Source organism: Terrapene carolina, unplaced genomic scaffold (assembly GCF_002925995.2).
Source record: "Terrapene carolina triunguis isolate 2854851 unplaced genomic scaffold, T_m_triunguis-2.0 Scaffold238, whole genome shotgun sequence".
NCBI classification, from domain to species: Eukaryota; Metazoa; Chordata; order Testudines; family Emydidae; genus Terrapene; species Terrapene triunguis.
In genome coordinates, this window is record NW_020664589.1 from 96,311 (window position 1) to 114,603 (window position 18,293).

At 44.3% G+C, this 18,293-nt stretch overlaps 1 protein-coding gene across 1 annotated transcript; it reads left to right on the forward strand.

Moving 5' to 3' along the window:
* The first annotated feature begins 291 nt into the window (after positions 1–291).
* Positions 292–17,822, forward strand: NELFB (negative elongation factor complex member B). Its single transcript, XM_026657265.2, has 13 exons — positions 292–410; positions 1,963–2,126; positions 2,324–2,423; positions 3,387–3,617; positions 5,015–5,200; positions 6,769–6,881; positions 7,336–7,438; positions 8,758–8,853; positions 10,538–10,680; positions 12,707–12,813; positions 13,475–13,616; positions 14,202–14,310; positions 14,578–17,822. The coding sequence occupies exons 1-13, from the start codon at positions 309–311 to the stop codon at positions 14,713–14,715; spliced, it is 1,734 nt and encodes a 577-aa protein (XP_026513050.1). The 5' UTR covers positions 292–308; the 3' UTR covers positions 14,716–17,822.
* The last annotated feature ends 471 nt before the right edge of the window (positions 17,823–18,293 follow it).

Sequence of the window (18,293 nt, forward strand, 5' to 3'; positions counted from 1 at the left end):
GCACACGGGGGCTATAGGGGAGGAGGCGGTGTACCTATAGGGTCTCCGTAGCCGGGGCGCAGGCGGCACACGGGGAGTCTCTGGGGAATGGGCCGTGAGAGCCCCACGCAGGCCCTTCGGGAAGGCGGAGCGAGCTCCCGGCCCTCCCGCCGCAGCCCGGAACCTGCGCGCCGAGGAGCAGTTTCGGGGGGGACGAGGACAGCGCGGGACCCGACAGGGCTGGGGGGGGCGACAGCGCGGGCGGACCGGGCCGACCCTACGGGAACTAGCGGGGGGCGGAGCCGGCTGGGCCCGCGGAGGCCGCCGCCATGTTCGCGGGGCTGCAGGAGCTGGGGGTGGCTAACGGGGAGGACCTGAAGGAGACGCTGACCAACTGCACCGAGCCGCTCAAGGCCATCGAGCAGTTCCAGGTGGGGCGCGCGGCCCGGGGGGCAGACGCCGGGCGGGACGGGGCTCGCCGGGGCGGGGCTCTCAGTTGGCCCAGCGGGGTCTCAGGCAGGCTCCCACCCCGGCGGGGTCTGTACGGTACATCTGCGCGGCTCGCTGAGCCCGGGCTCCGTCCGGTCCCGCCCCCCCGCGGGTCAGTCTGATGCGGGTCAGCAGGGAGTCAGGGCCCGGGTCCAGGACTGTGGGGGGGGGGGGGGGGTTAGGTCAGAGCTGATAACGCCTCAGTAAAAAGGGTTCCAGATGCCGTGACATCCACAGGTCTGATTCTCTGAAGCCTCCTCTAGTTGTTTCTGATCCGGACTCTGCTTGAGTGCTATTCCCTGCTGCTTGACACGGGCTTAACTGTTTCACCTTCCATCATCCTCCCATTATAGTGCAGCCGCTTTTGCTCTCTGGCCAGATCTAGCCGTGCTGCTTCCAAGATGGGGGACAACGTCAATGAGGGGTTTTAAAATAGATCCAGAATTATGATTTTTGATGTTCTAATCGAGACAAACTTTGGAGGCCCTCATCACAAGGGGATCTTTAAAAGCGGCTTTTAAAATGAAGGGAGTCTCTCTCCCAATTGAACAGGATTTGACAGTTGTGAGAGTAGCTTTCAGGTTTTGTTTTTTGCAGCTTAATACAGGATGAAATGTGAAAAGGAAGCTTTGGTTACTCTTGGCTCTTAACACGCTGGTGCTCTGTAGTATCTTTTCACCTCGGCAATGTAATTTTCTGTAATACAAATGAAAACTGACTGTGTATGTTACATGGCATCTCTAAGACTTCATGGAACTATTGCATGTGTCGTTACACGATGCTTCAGTGTTTTTAGGATTGGGGCATTGATCGTTTAGCAAAGCTTTGGTATATTTCAGCAGTGGCAGTTTATATATTTAGATTATAAAGTTGGGCTAATGGAGTTTAGCATAAGCTAGCCAAATGCAACCATTTTAAAAGTCCTGGTAGATTTTTGAATGATTAGAGAAACATGGTAAGGTACTTCAGTCCCCAGATTTAAGGATAATTTAAAAAACAACAACTTGTGAATGTTTTTGTATACAAATGGATAAATATTAATGGAACAATATTTTTTTAAACAAATAAACATTCCTCTGCACTGTTTCCTACCCATGCCTAGGAGTCAGAGGCATGGACCAGGACTCTATTGTGCTAGTGTGTCCACACTCCAGTGTTGCACTATTGCATGAGAACTAGAAAAGGAAACTTGCTAGTCTTTCTTCATTGCCTCGGTTGAGTAAAAAGTAAACAAATGGCATCAGTGATGAAAAGTGAACTAGATTTTTAAGTTCTTTTAACATTAGTAGTATTACGCTACTGCCAGTAGCATAACTAAGGACTTTTTAAAAAATGTTATATTGTTTCTCACTCAATAATGACCATTTAAATTTATCTGAGTGCTTAGTTTTTCTTAACATGAGTTGTTTTAGTACTCTGTCTTGTTATTTATTGCCAGCAAGGAATTTGTGTTTAATCCAAATGTATAACTCTGTATGGTGTTTGTTTTGCTAGACAGAAAATGGAGTCCTCCTGCCCTCTCTCCAGTCTGCTCTGCCATTCTTGGACCTCCATGGTACTCCTAGGCTGGAATTTCATCAGTCTGTATTTGATGAGCTGAGAGAGAAATTGCTAGAGAGAGTTTCAGCCATTGCCTCGGAAGGAAAGGTTGAGGAAAGGTGTGTTACTGATCTTGCTGCTGATTATTAAACATCATTAGAAATTAATTGCAAAATTAATCATGGCAGGTAAAGTTTTCAAAAAGCTTAAATGACTTAGTCACTTTTTCAAAAATGACTTAAGCACTTAGGACCCTAAGTCACTCAGGAGTTTTGAAAACTTTACCTGGCAACTTTTCTTGCTTGCATGTTTCCAGATACAAAAAGCTGGAGGATCTGCTGGAGAAAAGCTTTTCCTTGGTCAAGATGCCGTCTATACAGCCTGTGGTGATGTGTGTCATGAAACACCTGCCCAAGGTAAAATCTGTTGCATCTCCTGGTTACAGCCTCTTTCATTCTCTGCTGTTAGCCGGGCTGTATGCCACGTTTGCAAACTCTTCAGTCAGTTTGTCATTCACTGGCAGAAAAATTTGTCTTATGCTTTGTTTGATTCTCATATCAGTTAATTTAATGTAGTTCAAAAAGCATTTAATATTTCATAAAGCACACTCTACTTAGAGAAGTTTGTTCTTCTATTTTTAAAATGTGCGTGTCCCCCCTATCCTTCCCAAAAATAGTTTGAGCTCAGTGGTAGGGGACTTTTCCAGAACTGATTTAAATGGCAAGTATTTGAAGGATGCGGCTAGATTTTAAAAGGGGGCAATATTTCTGGAAAAGGGTACTTAAGAGGAAACAACTCTTCATTTAAGGCACTACAGTACCTTTAATGTAATAGCTTCAAAACTTGTACTAGTGCTATTGTATGCTGTAGACTAGAGTTTTGAATATCACCATAGAATGCTGTGCTCCTTTTTTAATAAGGGAAGATGTTTGTTTAGGAAGAGGGATAGCTCAGTGGTTTGAGAATTGGCCTGCTGTGAGTTCAATCCTTGAGGGGTCCACTTAGGGATCTGGGGCAAAATCAGTACTTGGTCCTGCTATTGAAGGCAGGGGGCTGGACTCGACTCGATGACCTTTCGGGGTCCCTTCCAGTTCTATGAGATAGGTATATCTATCTATCTATTTCAAAATTAACTGAAGGAAAATGTAATGCTTTCTCTAGGAAGCTAAATACTTTAAAACCAGGGTGGTGTTGGAGGGGTAGGGTCATGAAAGAAGGGTGTCTGCTGTTTCCTTGGGTTTTAATTGCACTGGTTGTAGAAGTTACTGGCCAGTTCAAGGTTGTGATTTAGATCTGCCTTATAGTCAACTACTTACCATTTTAACAGTCAGGTAGGTGAACCCCTAAACTCTTTACTGACACTGCACTGTTGTTCGCAGGTCCCTGAAAAGAAACTGAAGTTAGTGATGGCGGATAAGGATTTATACAAAGCATGTGCCGTGGAGGTGAAGCGCCAGATCTGGCAGGATAACCAAGCTCTGTTTGGCGATGAGGTGTCCCCATTGCTGAAACAGTACATCCTGGAGAAAGAAAACACTCTCTTTAGTAATGATCTCTCTGTCTTGCACAACTTCTTCAGTCCCTCTCCAAAAACGAGACGTCAGGGAGAGGTAAGAGCAGGGAGAACTTTTACAGTGACGTTTGGAATGGAATTCTCCGATCTCTGTCTTGAAAAGGGAGCATATTTGGTTCCTATCCTGCCAGCATCATCAGATAATTGAGTGTTCGTCTGGCCTTACAACTTTGCTACCACCTGGAAAAAGCTATGTAAATATTTTGGCTAGTTATTTAATGTTAGTTCATCTTCATTAAGTCTTAATTAAATCAACAGGTTAATCTTATATTTAATAGTTACAAATATAACAATACTGAACATTATCTTTATTAGAATAGCACCTAGTGACACAGAGTAATAGGTTAATCTTTTGTTTAAGCGGATTTTAAAAAATAACATTTAAATAGCTAAACAACATGTTTAGCCAATAATATTTTTCCCCGGTTCTGTCCGTCAGTCTGGGATTTAACCCATCATTATAGTATCTAAGCACCTTTAGCGGGGAGGGATAGCTCAGTGGTTTGAGCATTGGCCTGCTAAACCCAGGGTTGTGAGTTCAATCCTTGAGGGGACCATTTAGGGATCAGGGCAAAAATCTGTCTGGGGATTGGTCCTGCTTTGAGCAGGGGGTTGGACTAGATACTTCCTGAGATCCCTTCCGAGATCCCTTCCAACCCTGATATTCTATGATTCTATGAAATCAGGGTTTGGGGTTTTTACAATTTTTATTTTGTTTTTGCAGGAAATAGTAATAGTTCAATAAAAAATTGGGAAGAAGCATCAAAAGCTGTGCATATAGCTAGCCTATGGGATAGTGTGATCTTATTAATGTTACCCTCACCCCAGCCACTCTTCCCTCCTGTTGTATACTACCCTCATTAACGTGTCTTAAACTCGATTGTAAGTTCTTTAGGGCAGGGATTGTGCCTTCCTATGTACTTGTAGAGTCTCTGTTGCAGTGGCGCTTTTAGACACTCCCACTATACACATTTTATTAAAATGTTTAAAAAAAAAAAAAACAAATCCATGCCCCAAGTAGTGTTTTTACCCCAAAAAGGGAGAAATGCCAGAGACTCCATGAAGTCTCTAGGGACTTTGCTATTACTTTTGATTTTACGTGGTGGGCACTCTGGAACTATGGTGATAGATGGCAGTATAAAACCCTAAGATCACATTTACAACAAAAGCAATTCCTACTGGTATAGTTGGTATAACAGGTCAGATTGTTTAGCAAAGGGAACAGAAGGTCTTGCAATTACAAAAGTCTAGACAAAAATCAATTAAAGCACAAATGGATTTGAAATGCTGAAAAAGTCTGGTGTGAAATGTCCTTTAAAGCTGTATGTTTTAGTTCAGGCATACCACAACTGATGGGGCAAATAATGAAATAGTTTGAAAGCTGTCGTGTAGGACTATCTTTTGGTACTGTGTGTTTTTCCATTTGGGCTTTAGGTGGTTCAGAAGCTGACCCAGATGATTGGGAAGAATGTGAAGCTATATGACATGGTGCTACAGTTCCTAAGAACATTGTTCCTTCGGACAAGGAATGTCCATTACTGCACGCTACGGGCAGAGCTCCTGATGTCACTGCATGACCTGGACATCAGCGAGATCTGTACTGTTGACCCCTGTCACAAGGTAATGAATAGATGGACCAGGCACAAGTAGTACTTCAGAGTTTTCAGTCGGAGCATTTGTGCCTGCTGCCTTGAAGGTCAATAACCCAGAGAGGATATTATCTCCAGGCATAGAAAATGGTTCAAACCTCAAGTCTGAAATTCTTATAGTCCTTGGAATGACAGGTTCAAATCCCAGCAGTGTTAACAAAGCCCTTTGTCTTTCTATGGTAGATAAATTGTTCGTCATGCTGTGTGTGGTGCTTGGTATGACGTCTTAAAAAACAGTGTACCATCTGACCTACATGGATGCTGCCAGAAACAAAGTTCATGCCATTGGTTTGCCCCAGTGTTCTTGGCCAGTTTCCTTCCCCTCCCTCTTGTGCATAGGACTGTGCACAAACTGATGCTCTTTGCCCAGAAGTGATTGCATTTCATTAGTTTAGTCTGTGAAGTGCTATGGATCTTGAAGTATAAAGAGCATAAAATTAACAATTATTAAAATATGAGAAGTTTTGCTGTCTTATTTAGCACTGCCTTGGCATTTGTAATGTGAATTAAGTCATTCATCCACTATAAATGCAGAGTCGCATTCTGTTCTCTACACTTATGTCCTGGTTACATTATTTACACAGTTTATTTCTCGTGCAATATGTGCTTCTGAAGAAAAGATACCAGTGATGAGAAATATATTTAGCACCTTCTGTACGGTGGGCTCCAAGCACTTCAGAAACATGAATTGATCAAGACCCACAACATCCTTGTGAGGAATATGTGGTTTTAATATAGACCGGGAGACTAACACATAGGGGTTATGGCTTGTCCAAATTTCGAATGTAAGTCAGTGATAGAGCCAGGAATAAAGTCCAGATCATCTGACTTCCAATCCCATGTTCTTACCACTAAGTGATACTGCCCCCTCAGTTACCATGTACTCCATTGTGAATGTGATTCCACATTGATGGGGGTGGGCCATGAGATATATTCACATACTACATGGTATATAGTATGTGTTAATTTTCAGGGAATGCTTGTTGTGGGAGAAGAAAAGGTGATGCCAGTTGAACCTGCTGTACAACAGCTCCATAGAGTGATCTTGTGTGTTTGGATGCCTGTTGGGCTTCCTCTGCTCCTGATGTCAGACTGCCTCTAGAACTTTCCAACACACACAGGACTGTGCAAGCAGCAGATACTGCTGGTCAGAGGTTGTTGCTGTTTGTATGGATTGGAAACTTTGTCTTCCCCCTTCACGTGCTGCCACATGTTCTGTTGCACTGATGGAGGCATTTGAATATAATTAGAATACCTGTAGGAGCTTAATGCAAAAGCCTCACCGCTTAAGGATCTGTTTTGTCACTAGATCTGAAGCCTTTGAAAAGTGGGCAAGAGTCTTAAAACTGACGTGTGGTGGATCTAATGTTGCAGCTTCCTGTACAACTGTTGGGGAGGGTCGGAAAGGCTTACGCGGGTGTATTTAATTAAATATCGAGCCAACAGTATTACAGTGAAGCCTTGAGGTGATTCTTATATTGTAATGCTAGTTTAGAGGAGTTGCCATGAGTGTGTTAACAACGTTTCCTTTCTTTGCAGTTCACCTGGTGCTTAGATGCCTGCATTCGGGAGAAGTTTGTGGATAACAAGAGAGCTCGAGAGCTGCAAGGGTTCCTGGACGGAGTGAAGAAAGGACAAGAACAAGTATTGGGGTGAGCAGTTCAGGCTCATGAAACTGAGGGATTGATAGCGACGTTCCCATTATCCAGAGGGGCTGAGAATTACTTCAGTTGTTAATTCTCCACCAGTGTCTAGTAACAAAACCAATCATTGCCAAACATAGCCCTTCTTAGTGCATTCGGCAAGATAACAGGTTTATTCTCAGTATCCTATCCCAGGGCTCTAACTAGTCAGTGGCCTGTAAAATACAAGTTAAAGGGGTTGTTGTTTTTTATCAGGCAGGACTTGCCACTTATAAGCATCTAATTAGTGATCTAAGGCAGAAACATATTTCAGTTGATATAATACATTAGGTTTTATCATTATAGTTTTTGCTGCCTGTCTTCCTTCCCTCATAGGTTTTGGTATTCTGTGGCTGGGTGTGTGGTTGGGCCATGGGGTTTGTTAGTATATATAAAATGCATTTGTGGTTCTGTTTCCCTTCAGAGATTTATCAATGATCTTGTGTGATCCCTTTGCCATTAACACCTTAGCTCTGAGTACCATACGGCATCTGCAAGAGCTGGTTGGGCAAGACACCTTACCCAGGGTGAGTCTGAGAAACCTGCACAGATTACAAATGAGCCCTGTTCAGGTTATAACGAGACTGCATTTTTCAGCAAGGGAGAAACTGACTGACATTACAGAAGAAGGAATGAAACTGTGCTATCAAATGCACAAGTAAACTGAAAAAGAGGAAAAACATATATTTTGTCCTCATTTCTTTCATTTGTAGTAATTTTAGGTGTCATGTAATTATGGTAGGTACACAATTTTCAGACAAATGTGATTTTTCAAGTTAACAGTGCCCCCTTAACATTTCTCACTCTCTACTAGATGCATGCTCTTCTAATTATGCATACTTGCAGGCAACTGCTTTCTGCCTACTTAAATTCCTGCTTCAGTTACAGCATTCTTCACTCCCTGTGCTAAACTTGGTGTCTTGCTTTGCTTTGGGCTGGTGGTAGGGGGGATCTAGTAAAGTCAATTCCTGCTGAATGGGGTAACCGGAGAGAGAGTTCTCGCTATTGTACGCTTTATTGAACCATCTGAATGTAAAATTATAGTTGTTGCTCTGCATTTACATCAGCCACACGGAGAAGAAGATGGTACACTTAATAATGTTGTGAGGCACTTGCTCTCTGTAATGCTGCGTTCGGCTGCCGACAATCCCTCGGCGGGGGAGGCAGAATTACATCGGGAATGGCAGCTGGCAAATGACCGCCGTTCAGCCCTAGAAAGGACTTAGAATGCGGTCTGCTGGTTGGATCCTCAGTTTCCCTGGTATTAACTGGGTACTCACGGGCTGTGCAACAAGAATGTGAATCTCTGCCCCCAGTGGATCAGGACTCAGATCCTATGATGGGAACCATACAAGGATCTAAATAGAAACACTTCCTATATTTCATCCCTTGGGCTGCTTTTTCATTGTCAAATTAAATAATTTCTTTTTATCCTTTCAAGCTTGCAAAAAGGCCAATGTCATTTTTACACACCCAATATTGGATATTTACTGACAAACATGGCTAGTTTCATTCTGACACATATTGTACTTTATGATGTCACGTTGTTTTTGAAAGGTCTCTAGCCAGTCGTCTGATCAGATGGCCTGAATATCTCCAAGCACACTATCAAATGATTACCCTGAGGTGTGTTCTGTAGCATTTGCAGCTGTTTGTGGCTCTTGAGCTATAATTCATTATTTAAATCATAGAAATTGACAGCCCCTAGCTGTCTTTTGCGATCTAATGTCTCTGGCTAATGCTTCTGAATCCAAGAAAACCACTGACTATAAATTACTTCCAAATAAATCTCCAACGGGTCGAGAATTGAGGAAGAACATCACTTTTATTAAATTTGAATTTCCAGGAAAGCCCAGACCTCTTGCTGCTGTTAAGGATGCTGTCTCTGGGACAGGGGGCCTGGGACATGATTGACAGTCAAGTCTTCAGGGAGCCTAAAATGGTAAGCTTCTTGAAGAGTATTTCCTCATTGATTTCTTCATCTTCCTCTCTCTTAAAAAATCCTCAGGGTCACCTTTTCCAAATGCCTCTAATAAGCACTTGCAAAATTTGTAAACGTCCTGTTTGTACAGATGACACCTGGCATTTGCATGCACCAATAGGGTGAAAGTGTACACAAGTGGGTCCTCTTGTCAACTCCTCCCCCCCCCCCCCCCCCCCCCCCCCCCCCTTTTTTTTTGGTAGTCTTGAACATCTGGGCTTTAACTTTTTTATATCTGAGTTTTGCCTCTAACAATTCAGCACCAATAGCTCATAACTCCTGGGATCTCCGCCCAAATGGCGAGACCGTAGATCAGAATGAATGTGAAAATAGTATTGCTGGGGCTGGGGCTGGCCCTGAACTCTAATAGCAGCTCATTGCATTGTCATTCAGTGGCTAGCACGTCTGCCTCCCCAGTGTTGTGATAGGAATGCTGTGGAGGTATCACATTCAACCCCTGGAAAGCGTATTTTGGATCGCTCAGGTGACCCTCTCCCCACTTTCCCTCTGGCCTGCACTCTGAACAGGTTTGGTAGCTCTGGGAGAAGTTCTATTCAGCTCTCTACAGAAGAGAGGTTAACCACAATACTGGGCAGTGGGAGGAACCTCCAAAAATTCCATTGCTGTTTCTGTTCTGTGCTGCAAAGTGGTGCAGCTGTTCCCCAGGGAGGGTGATTGAGGTATTGACCATATAAACTGCTAGCTGACTGCACGTTTACCTCAGTGATGTACGTTTTCCATAGGTGTTTGCATAGGTGCTGGAACTAGAGGTGCTGCTGCACCCCCTGCCTTGAAGTGGTTTCCATCATATACAGGGTTTACAGTTTGGTTCAATGGCTCTCCGCACCCCCTACTCTACAATTGTCCCAGCACCCCCAGGTGTGTGTGCATGAATAGTCAAATACTAAGGTGATTAGGTACTTACATTGCCCTCGACAAAGCCTTGGCTTACCTCATAACTTAATTGAAAGGTTCCGTCTTCACCTGTTGGTGCTATATGGAGAAAGCTCCACAACCTGCTTCATTTTTAATGAACTTTGTGGTTCCATACGCTGCTGCTTCCCGTTGTTTTAATTTGATACTAAATAAGTAATTTTCAACTGCTGTGGGAATGGAGGAAATGAGTGTGACTTTCCCCTGGCACTCCTCCTGGGAGCATGACTAAGTGTGCAATGGTTAATATTGGTTCAGGGAATTAACAAGATGACTTGTACTCATTAGCATACTACCCTGTCCTTACCCAGAGCCTCTGTGTCCAGCACTTGCAATAATATAGGATAAGGTGCTCTAGACCAGATATGTATATCACAGGGTAATTCTGTTACAGCAGAAAATTCATTCAATAGTGTTCTTGTGTACAAAGTGAAGGATAGTTTTCTGATTATCTCCTTATATTCTACTGGAGGACATGAAAAGAGAGGTCAGTGGTTAGAGCAGGGACTTGGTGTCTGGATACCAGTGTTTTATGTTCCTGTCTACCATTGGTTTGCTGTGTGGTCATAGGTAAATGGTTTACTTTAGTTTTTCTAGCTGTAGGATGGGAATATTACATGTCACCTAAACACTTTGAGATTCTTGGATGGAAAGTTACATAAATGCTGAATGGCTTTTTTATATTGCAATGGCTTTTTTTCCCCCCTCTAAGGAACATGAGTTGATCACCAAGTTCTTGCCAATGCTGATGTCCTTTGTGGTGGATGACTACACATTCAACGTAGATCAGAAACTGCCATCAGAAGAGAAAGGGCCAATTCCCTACCCCAGCACCATTCCCGAAGCTTTCACCAAGTATGTCATCAACCTACGCACATTAGATCCTTTTTCCAACAAAGCATTAGGCTGTGTCTACACTACATCATTTACAGCGACGCAGCTGCATTGCTTCTTGTGAAGACTCTCTAAGACAACGGGAGAGAACTCTCCCATCAGCTCAATAGCTTCTTTCTCAGCTATGTCAATTGGAGAAGTTCTGCTGCCGACATACCACTGTCCACACCGGTGCTTCGGTTGGTGTAACTTGCGTCACTCAGAGATGTGGATTATTCACACCCCTGAATGATGTAAATTATACTGAAATAATTTGTAGTATAGGCGTAGTCTTAGGTAGCTAAGCTATACCACCGAGGAAGCCCATTATGTGCAACCTGGCACAATTAAGAGAGAAGAATTAACCCTAACAAATTCAAGGCTTCAGTTCCATTCAGTGGAACAGTTGATTAAAAAGACACCAGTAAAACTACAGATCTTGAATAGGTCAATAGAGATTGTGTTGCTGTGGAGCCAGTGAGGGTGCTGTCCAGTTTGAAAGTTTCCAGTCAGAGAGCTCAAATACTGTGGCATTTTTATCAAGGGCTCAGATTGAAAGGCAACTGCACAAGAAACAGAACAAAACACGAAGGCCCTGATTCAGCAAGGTACTCTATAGTCGTGTGACTATTCATGTACTTAAAGTTAGGCATATGCTGAATCAGGCCTATGAGAAGAGAATAATATTGTCTTGGTGCCTTTGGCCTGAGTTATTTCTACATGGACACTACTGAGGAAAGTCAGTTGTAGACAGAGCTGACATTAAAAAGAAAATTTCGCGGTGTAACGTATTGCCAAAATTAATTAACCATGAGCTACTGCTGTTTAAACCAGATTGTGCATAAGTGGGTTAAAGAGACCTTGGAGTGAAAGCACAAGAGGTTTGCTATAGTACTTAAAGCTTTTGTTACCCAGGGAAGAATGAAGCTCGGTTCAGGCCTTCATAGTGATTAGAAAGAGAATAGTTCTTTGACTAACACGCATGGCTGCTGCTCAGCAGTAACACAATTAGGGAGGTGTGAGTGACTGATCATCAACACTGTTTTTAAACTAGGCACATCAAATGACTTTGCCCTCATTTTCAAGGAAGCAGAGCCTGTGTCATCCTCTCATAAAGTTCTCAGTGTCTCCTCTATTTGAAAACATTGAAGCAACCTGTGTGGAGCAATATTTCTTACTGTTGATTTTTATATAGGCCTGGCCCAAGGAGGTGGACCATCACATTAATGTTTCTTGCTCTGACATTTCAGTTCAGTCTTTGCAAAACAAATTAGTAAGGTTTTTTGCATTGCTGTTTTCAAATAAAGAAGACATTTGTGTGTCCTTCACAAGCAGAATACAGTGGTTGCTTTCATGGTATTACTGAATTTAGGCGCATTTGGACTGACCACCAATACTTTTTAGCGAGAGAATGAGCACCTTCAAATGCGCTACTAGAAATAAGATGACTATACATGTGATGAGAGGACTTCAGTTTCTCTTTGAAATCCTAAAGGTTTGGAGGTTAAAAAAGAAACTTCTCACGTCTTTGCAAAGCAGACAGAAAGGATCTCCGTATGCTCAGTTGTGTTCAAACCTTACACTTATTCCCAGTACTCTTCTTGTTTGAATGTCAGTACTCAGAATACCACATCCAGTTAGAATCACACTCACAACTATTTCATAGCAGAATTGGTGTCTGAGCTGGGAAACTTTAAAATGAAGCAGAATCAGTAGCTTGATCCTGAAGCTTCCTTCTTATTATTAACTGTTCAGTTAGTGCTGATTATTGGAAAGTAACAATGTTGTTGAATAATTATTTCTTTGGGCCATGGCAGCAGACAGCTCTCCTAGATCTGAACACTTTCTCTTAGCCACCACTTCACAGGAGACTTCAGGTTAGCTATTGAGACATTTCCCTGCTTCCTACTCTGTGGCTTCCAGGTTGTGGACCCTGTCTTCTTAAGGTCTTCTGTCGTAAATGGGTTCTTGTTCTGTTGGTTAAGAAACTTTGTTTGTGCCATAACAGATTCCTCCAGGAGCATAGAATAGCCTGTGAGGTTGGGCTATATTACATACTTCACATAACTAAACAGAGGAACAAGAATGCTTTTCTCAGGCTCCTGCCAGCACTAGGTGAGTCTTGTTTTCCTCTTATGTTTTGTACCCACTTGTCACATATAGAAGGCCTAGAAGGAGGAAAATAAGGGCTATGGGGGTGAGTGTGGTTAGTGGTGACAACTCTTGGATTTTGCTAGTTTCAGGTCTGCTAGTGATTCACTGTGTGAGCCTGTGCAAGTCCCATGAGTTTACTTACCTGTTCAGTGGTGATGTTTTCCTACCGAGCAGGAGTTTTGTGAAGATTCTTGAGTGTTTGTTTGTAATTGCTCGGATGAAAGACACTGTACTAGCAATGTGATTAGCTGTAGACTGGTCGGAATATTACAGGAAGATATATTGTGTCTCTGAGCAGGTAGCTTCCTGCTCTAAACAGTCCCCAAAAGTTGCAGTGGATCAGAACTTTCCACTTTATCCAAAAAGGGAACTTGTAATGAAACAACACTGAATCTAGCCCAGGCTTAGCTGCTCCCAGAATTTTTCCTCAATAGCTGCTCAGCCCACATCCTGGGTTCTTTCCCACCTCCCTTTATACCTGGGGAGGGTAGTCAGCCACCTGCAGTGGCCAGTCAGCAAAGTGCACATCAAGTTTTTCAGCAGGCTTGTCTTCTGCTAATATGGTAACGCTTTTAGGGAAATGCTTGCCAGCCTGTTAGTCATTGTCCTTCGTGTTATGCAGTCGAGACATTCAGTGACCTGGCCTTCAGTGATATTTTCCTGCACCTGCTCACCGGTAACCTCACGTTGCTGGCTGATGAATTTGCGCTGGAGGACTTCTGTACTAGTCTCTTCGATGGCTTCTTCCTCACTGCCTGCTCAAGGTAACTGACATCCTTCAGAAAGCACAATATTTACAAGATGAATGGGACAGTTCACACCTCTGAGCTATTGTTTAGCCTGTCTGCAGACTCTTAGCTCACTCTGGAAAGGCTATGATAGCTGTTGTGGTGTTTTTTGTATATGTTTAGATTTTGTAGCCAATTCTGTAGAAATAAAATCACTGGAAATAGCAAGTGTTGGTTTATAAACGATTACACAAACCCTAAATCGTTATTCAGAGACAGAAGTTGCAGTGGGGCAACATCCTCCTTACCGTGCAGTAGCAGATCGAATTTCTGCTTTAAACATTATATTTAACTTCAGCTCTCTAATTTATAAATGCACATAAAGAACCTGTTAGTAGTTCTAAACCCTTGTATTAATTCCTGGCAAGCCTATAGAAGCATAACATCCTGTAGCATGCAAGCAGTTCCTTTACAACTTAAATATTTTTGATGATTGAAAACAGAACTCCCAGTGTTTGAACGCTCTGACGTTGTTGTGTAACTTTCTCTCTAAAGTGTGGTTGTGTTCTGTACATTGTGTTCTGTACATTGGTTTCACCACTTTACAATTGCTCTTTACAGAAAAGAGAATGTCCATAGACACATGCTAAGATTGCTACTTCACCTGCATCACAAAGTGGCACCAGCCAAATTAGAATCACTCCAGAAGGCTTTGGAACCTACCAAGCAGGTAAGAAGGGTCACAAAAGGAAAAGTAATTGCAGATGAAGGCAACTGCATTCCCTGAAGCTGCTTACTGGAGCCTGTGTTCTGTTTAGATAGCAGCTTTCAGAGTGTATGGAGTATTGACTTAATTATATCATGACTTCCTCTTCCCACTTTCCTCTGTGTTGAAACACTCCCAGTAGTCCTAGTACTTCGTGTTCCAGCTAGTAACAGCTAGAATGAAGTGTGACTCTTCTTTTGTTTGTTTGTTTTCCCAATGCTCGTTCCACAGAGCGGCGAAGCTGTGAAGGATCTTTATAACCAGCTCAGCGAGAAACTGGAGCTTCGCAAACCCAGTCCAGCCCAGGTGGCTGAAACTCCATCCATGGAACTGACTTTGCCCACAGTGCCCACCCCAGCCTCGCTCTGAGCCACATGAGCGGGACTCTGAGCTAAGAGAAACTAACCTTTGCGTCCTGCAGAGTGGAGGCGTTTCAATGTGTCTCTGGCTACCATGGTGGAAACTTACCTAAAGCCACTGAGCCTTTTGCAGAAGCAGGACATTGTCAGACACTGCAGTTTGTCCTTGAGCACTGTCTCTTGCTGGCTAGAAGGCTCAGTATGCAGTGTATTGCATAGGTTTACTTTGCCTAAGGATAGCTAGGTGGCTTCTTGTGGATCTACTCAGCTTGTATGATTTTTTTTTTTCCAAAAGACAAGTCTTGTTTTTAAACTTTGTATCTTCTTGCATTTTTAGACTTAGTTTTCTGGGGCAGTAAAAACCCAGTTGTGTAATCAGGCAGAGGGAGCGAACCCTTGAAGTCTGAGCAATTTCGCGCTTTGTCCCCAGCTTGCTTCTTTGGGTCTTTAAAGCTGAGAGATGGTTCTCAACAAAAGGGAACAAGGCTGCAGATTTTATACTTTGTTCAAAACTGGTGCTTCCCTGTGACCTCATGGAGACCAGGGCTGTGCATACCTGTTGGTCAATCCCCATGGGAGCAGGACAGGCAGGGCGGGGCCTAGTTCCAGCTCCCTCGTTGGGTTTGTGGATCACTCTCAGACATAGTGGGCAACATAGTTGAGGTGCACCTGGCAAGTTAGGCACCTGCTTCTGATGTCAGGGGTTGGCTGTTCACCAACCTGATCCCCAGCTTATTCCACGGCAACTGGTAATTGGCAGTCGTCCCAGACCTTGGACAGCAGCCCAGGTAGGAAGGAGAGGAGAGGGTTGGAAAAGCTCAGGAGTTTCAATTTAAAGGCTGCTTTTTGTGAACCCAGAGTCACAGACAGGCTGCACCTCCCATCCCTCTCACATCTCCCCTCAATATTTGTACCCATCTCCCAAGCTTAGGCTGGTTGGCTCTCTTTGCACTGAAGAGCCTGCACGAGGTCACCCCCCTTCATCCCCACATGATGCTGCCCTGATGCTGTGGCAGCATCTACCAGGGCCATCACTGGGACCCAGAAACTCAGGACATTCATTAGGAACGGGGCAGACGTGTTGAGTTGCTGCCAGCAGATGACTGAAGTCCCCAGTCCAAAGTGAGCAGTGCCTGATACTCCCTGTGGTCCAAAGACCATAGAATTGTAGGACTGGAAGGGACATCAAGAGGTCTTCTAGTCCAGTACAGCCCATGGCCAACTGCGGGACCCTTGAGGCTCCCTACTGGCCAAGCTGCCATTTGCCACCTCTTGCGTCATTGGTCGAGGGGGCTCTGGCTGCCTGCCACTGAAGTGGAGCAATGGAACGCAGATATCAGTGTGGGCTGGCCCCTTGGAGGCTAGCTGCACTGAGCAGAGGGCCACCCAAGTCACCTCACTCCATGCATGTGGTGGTTAGTCACTTGGAGATGGCTTGCATGAGTCAACGTACCACCGGAGGGGCCATGGGCTCATAACAAGACTATCCCTGCCCTCAGGAGCTTGCCACCTAAGACACGAGACAACAAAGGGCTGCACCAGAGAGACGGGAGTACCAGGAAACAGTGGTCAGCATGGAAAGTAGCAGCCACAGCACAGCAGCTGCCTAACCACTGTCAAGTCTTTTTTGTAGACCTCACTGCAGAGGAAGAGCCTGCAGGAGGAAAGACCTTGCACCTGTTTTATGGGGAGCTACTCCCATGTTAGAGGGGTGGCATGGGAGGAAGTGTGTGTATGCCAGGATGGGGTTTGCTAGAGCCACACACTCAATTTCTACCTCCAGGACACAGCTCTATAATAAAAACACCTAGTTGTTCTCAAGCGCTTTCATCACTAGCTTTTAAAGCGCTTTACAAAGGAGGTCAGCGTCATCATCATCATTCCCATTTCACTGGGGAAACTGAGGAACAAAGCGTTGATGTGATTTACCTGAGGTCACCTAGCAGGTCAGTGGCAGAGCTGTGCCTAGAGCCCAGGTCTCCCAAGTCCCAGTCCAGTGCTCTCTCTAGTCTCTCCTTCCCCCCCGCTCTGGTGTACTGGGGCGAGGCCATGCTTGGGGCAGTCACTCAGGATTAGTGCTGCAGTAGCGCTAGTTGCTTTAGGACTCCTCCTGTCCCCCTGCTGCAGCACAACCCACCTCTGTGCTGCTACACCAGTAATCCTGCTCCCAGTGCACCCTCGTCCCCATTCCATATGCTGCTAACTACCCTGTGGCACATCCCCTCCCTGGCCCCCTGTCATCTGGGAAGGGAGAGCAAGGAGCGATGGTATCTGAGGCTGACTGCAGACAAGAGGGAGACCATGGATCTGAAGCTGTTGGAAGAGCTGCTCTCCTGCCAGAGTTTCCCCAGCTAGTAAGTCACTGATAGTCGACCAGCCTGCATGCTGGCCCCATATGGTTCCCCCCAGTGACCACCGCACACCCCTCTGTCCCATCTCCCCAGCTGCTTCCCTTGCTTGGCCACCCTCCTTCCCTGGCTCGGGTTTGGTTGGGGAGGGGGCACCTTGGCAGCAGTAGAGAATGGAAGCAGCTGCATAATCCATACCCAGTCAGGTTGGCTTGTTGCAAAAGGAAAAGACAAAATACAAAATGTTGACGCTCAAATAGCTTGTATGATGCACTGATTGACGCAATAAGGGTTATGCCTTCAAAATACTGAAGTTACGAATTTCTTTGTTAAGTTACAGAAGAGCAAAAAGAAGGGAGACACTCTGGGTAGAGTATCAAGAATGGGCAATTTTCAAATATTTATTTTTTAAAATTAGATAATTTTTCTAAAAGTGAACAGCCTAGAGAGTCTGCTGCTATCCACAGCTACTGCTATGCAGACTTGGAGATGAAAACACTTTCATTTTATTGCCTGCAATTACAAAAACTTCTGCTTTAAGGGAAATCTCAACACAGCCTCAACTAGAAGTTGTGTCCATGATGCGTGTTCTTTCTCTCTCTCTCTCTCTGTTCCCCCTGGCTCTGAGTGCAGACTTCAGAACTCTGGTTATTGCTTCAGAGTTCCTGTCTGCAGTGGATCTTTTCCTTTCCTTTGGTCTTAATACGTTCTTGTATTGGATCTTGCCATACTTGACTCACCTGGCAAAATAAAACTAGACTATAAAGCAGCAATTTTTTTTTAATGAATTCTCATTGTGCCTCCATATGTGAACAGATCTGGGTGTTGTGGACCATGAGTCATGGCAGCAAAGATGCAGTGGTGTGTGTTTAATAATCCCTAGGTGTCTCACATGGGGCACTGAGAATTAGTGGACACCTCTGACAATTTTGGCCTTACTCTGTCTGTGCCTCAGTTCCTTAGCTGTAAAATGGGAATAATACCACCACCTAATCTCACAGGGGTGTTGTATAGATAGATTCAGTAAGTCTGTGAAGCACTCTGCTAGTAAGGCGAGAACACATGCATGAGGAAACTAATAATTCTGTATTCACTGCAGGGTTTGAACGGCATGTGGTAAATAAGCCTCTGGGCCACACATTGAATGAGGATAAGAAGAAATATTGGATTCATTCACTGAATGAGGCAGGGGTCCTTTAGAAAAAAATAGTGAGTGAGCATGTAATTAAAGACTGTATTA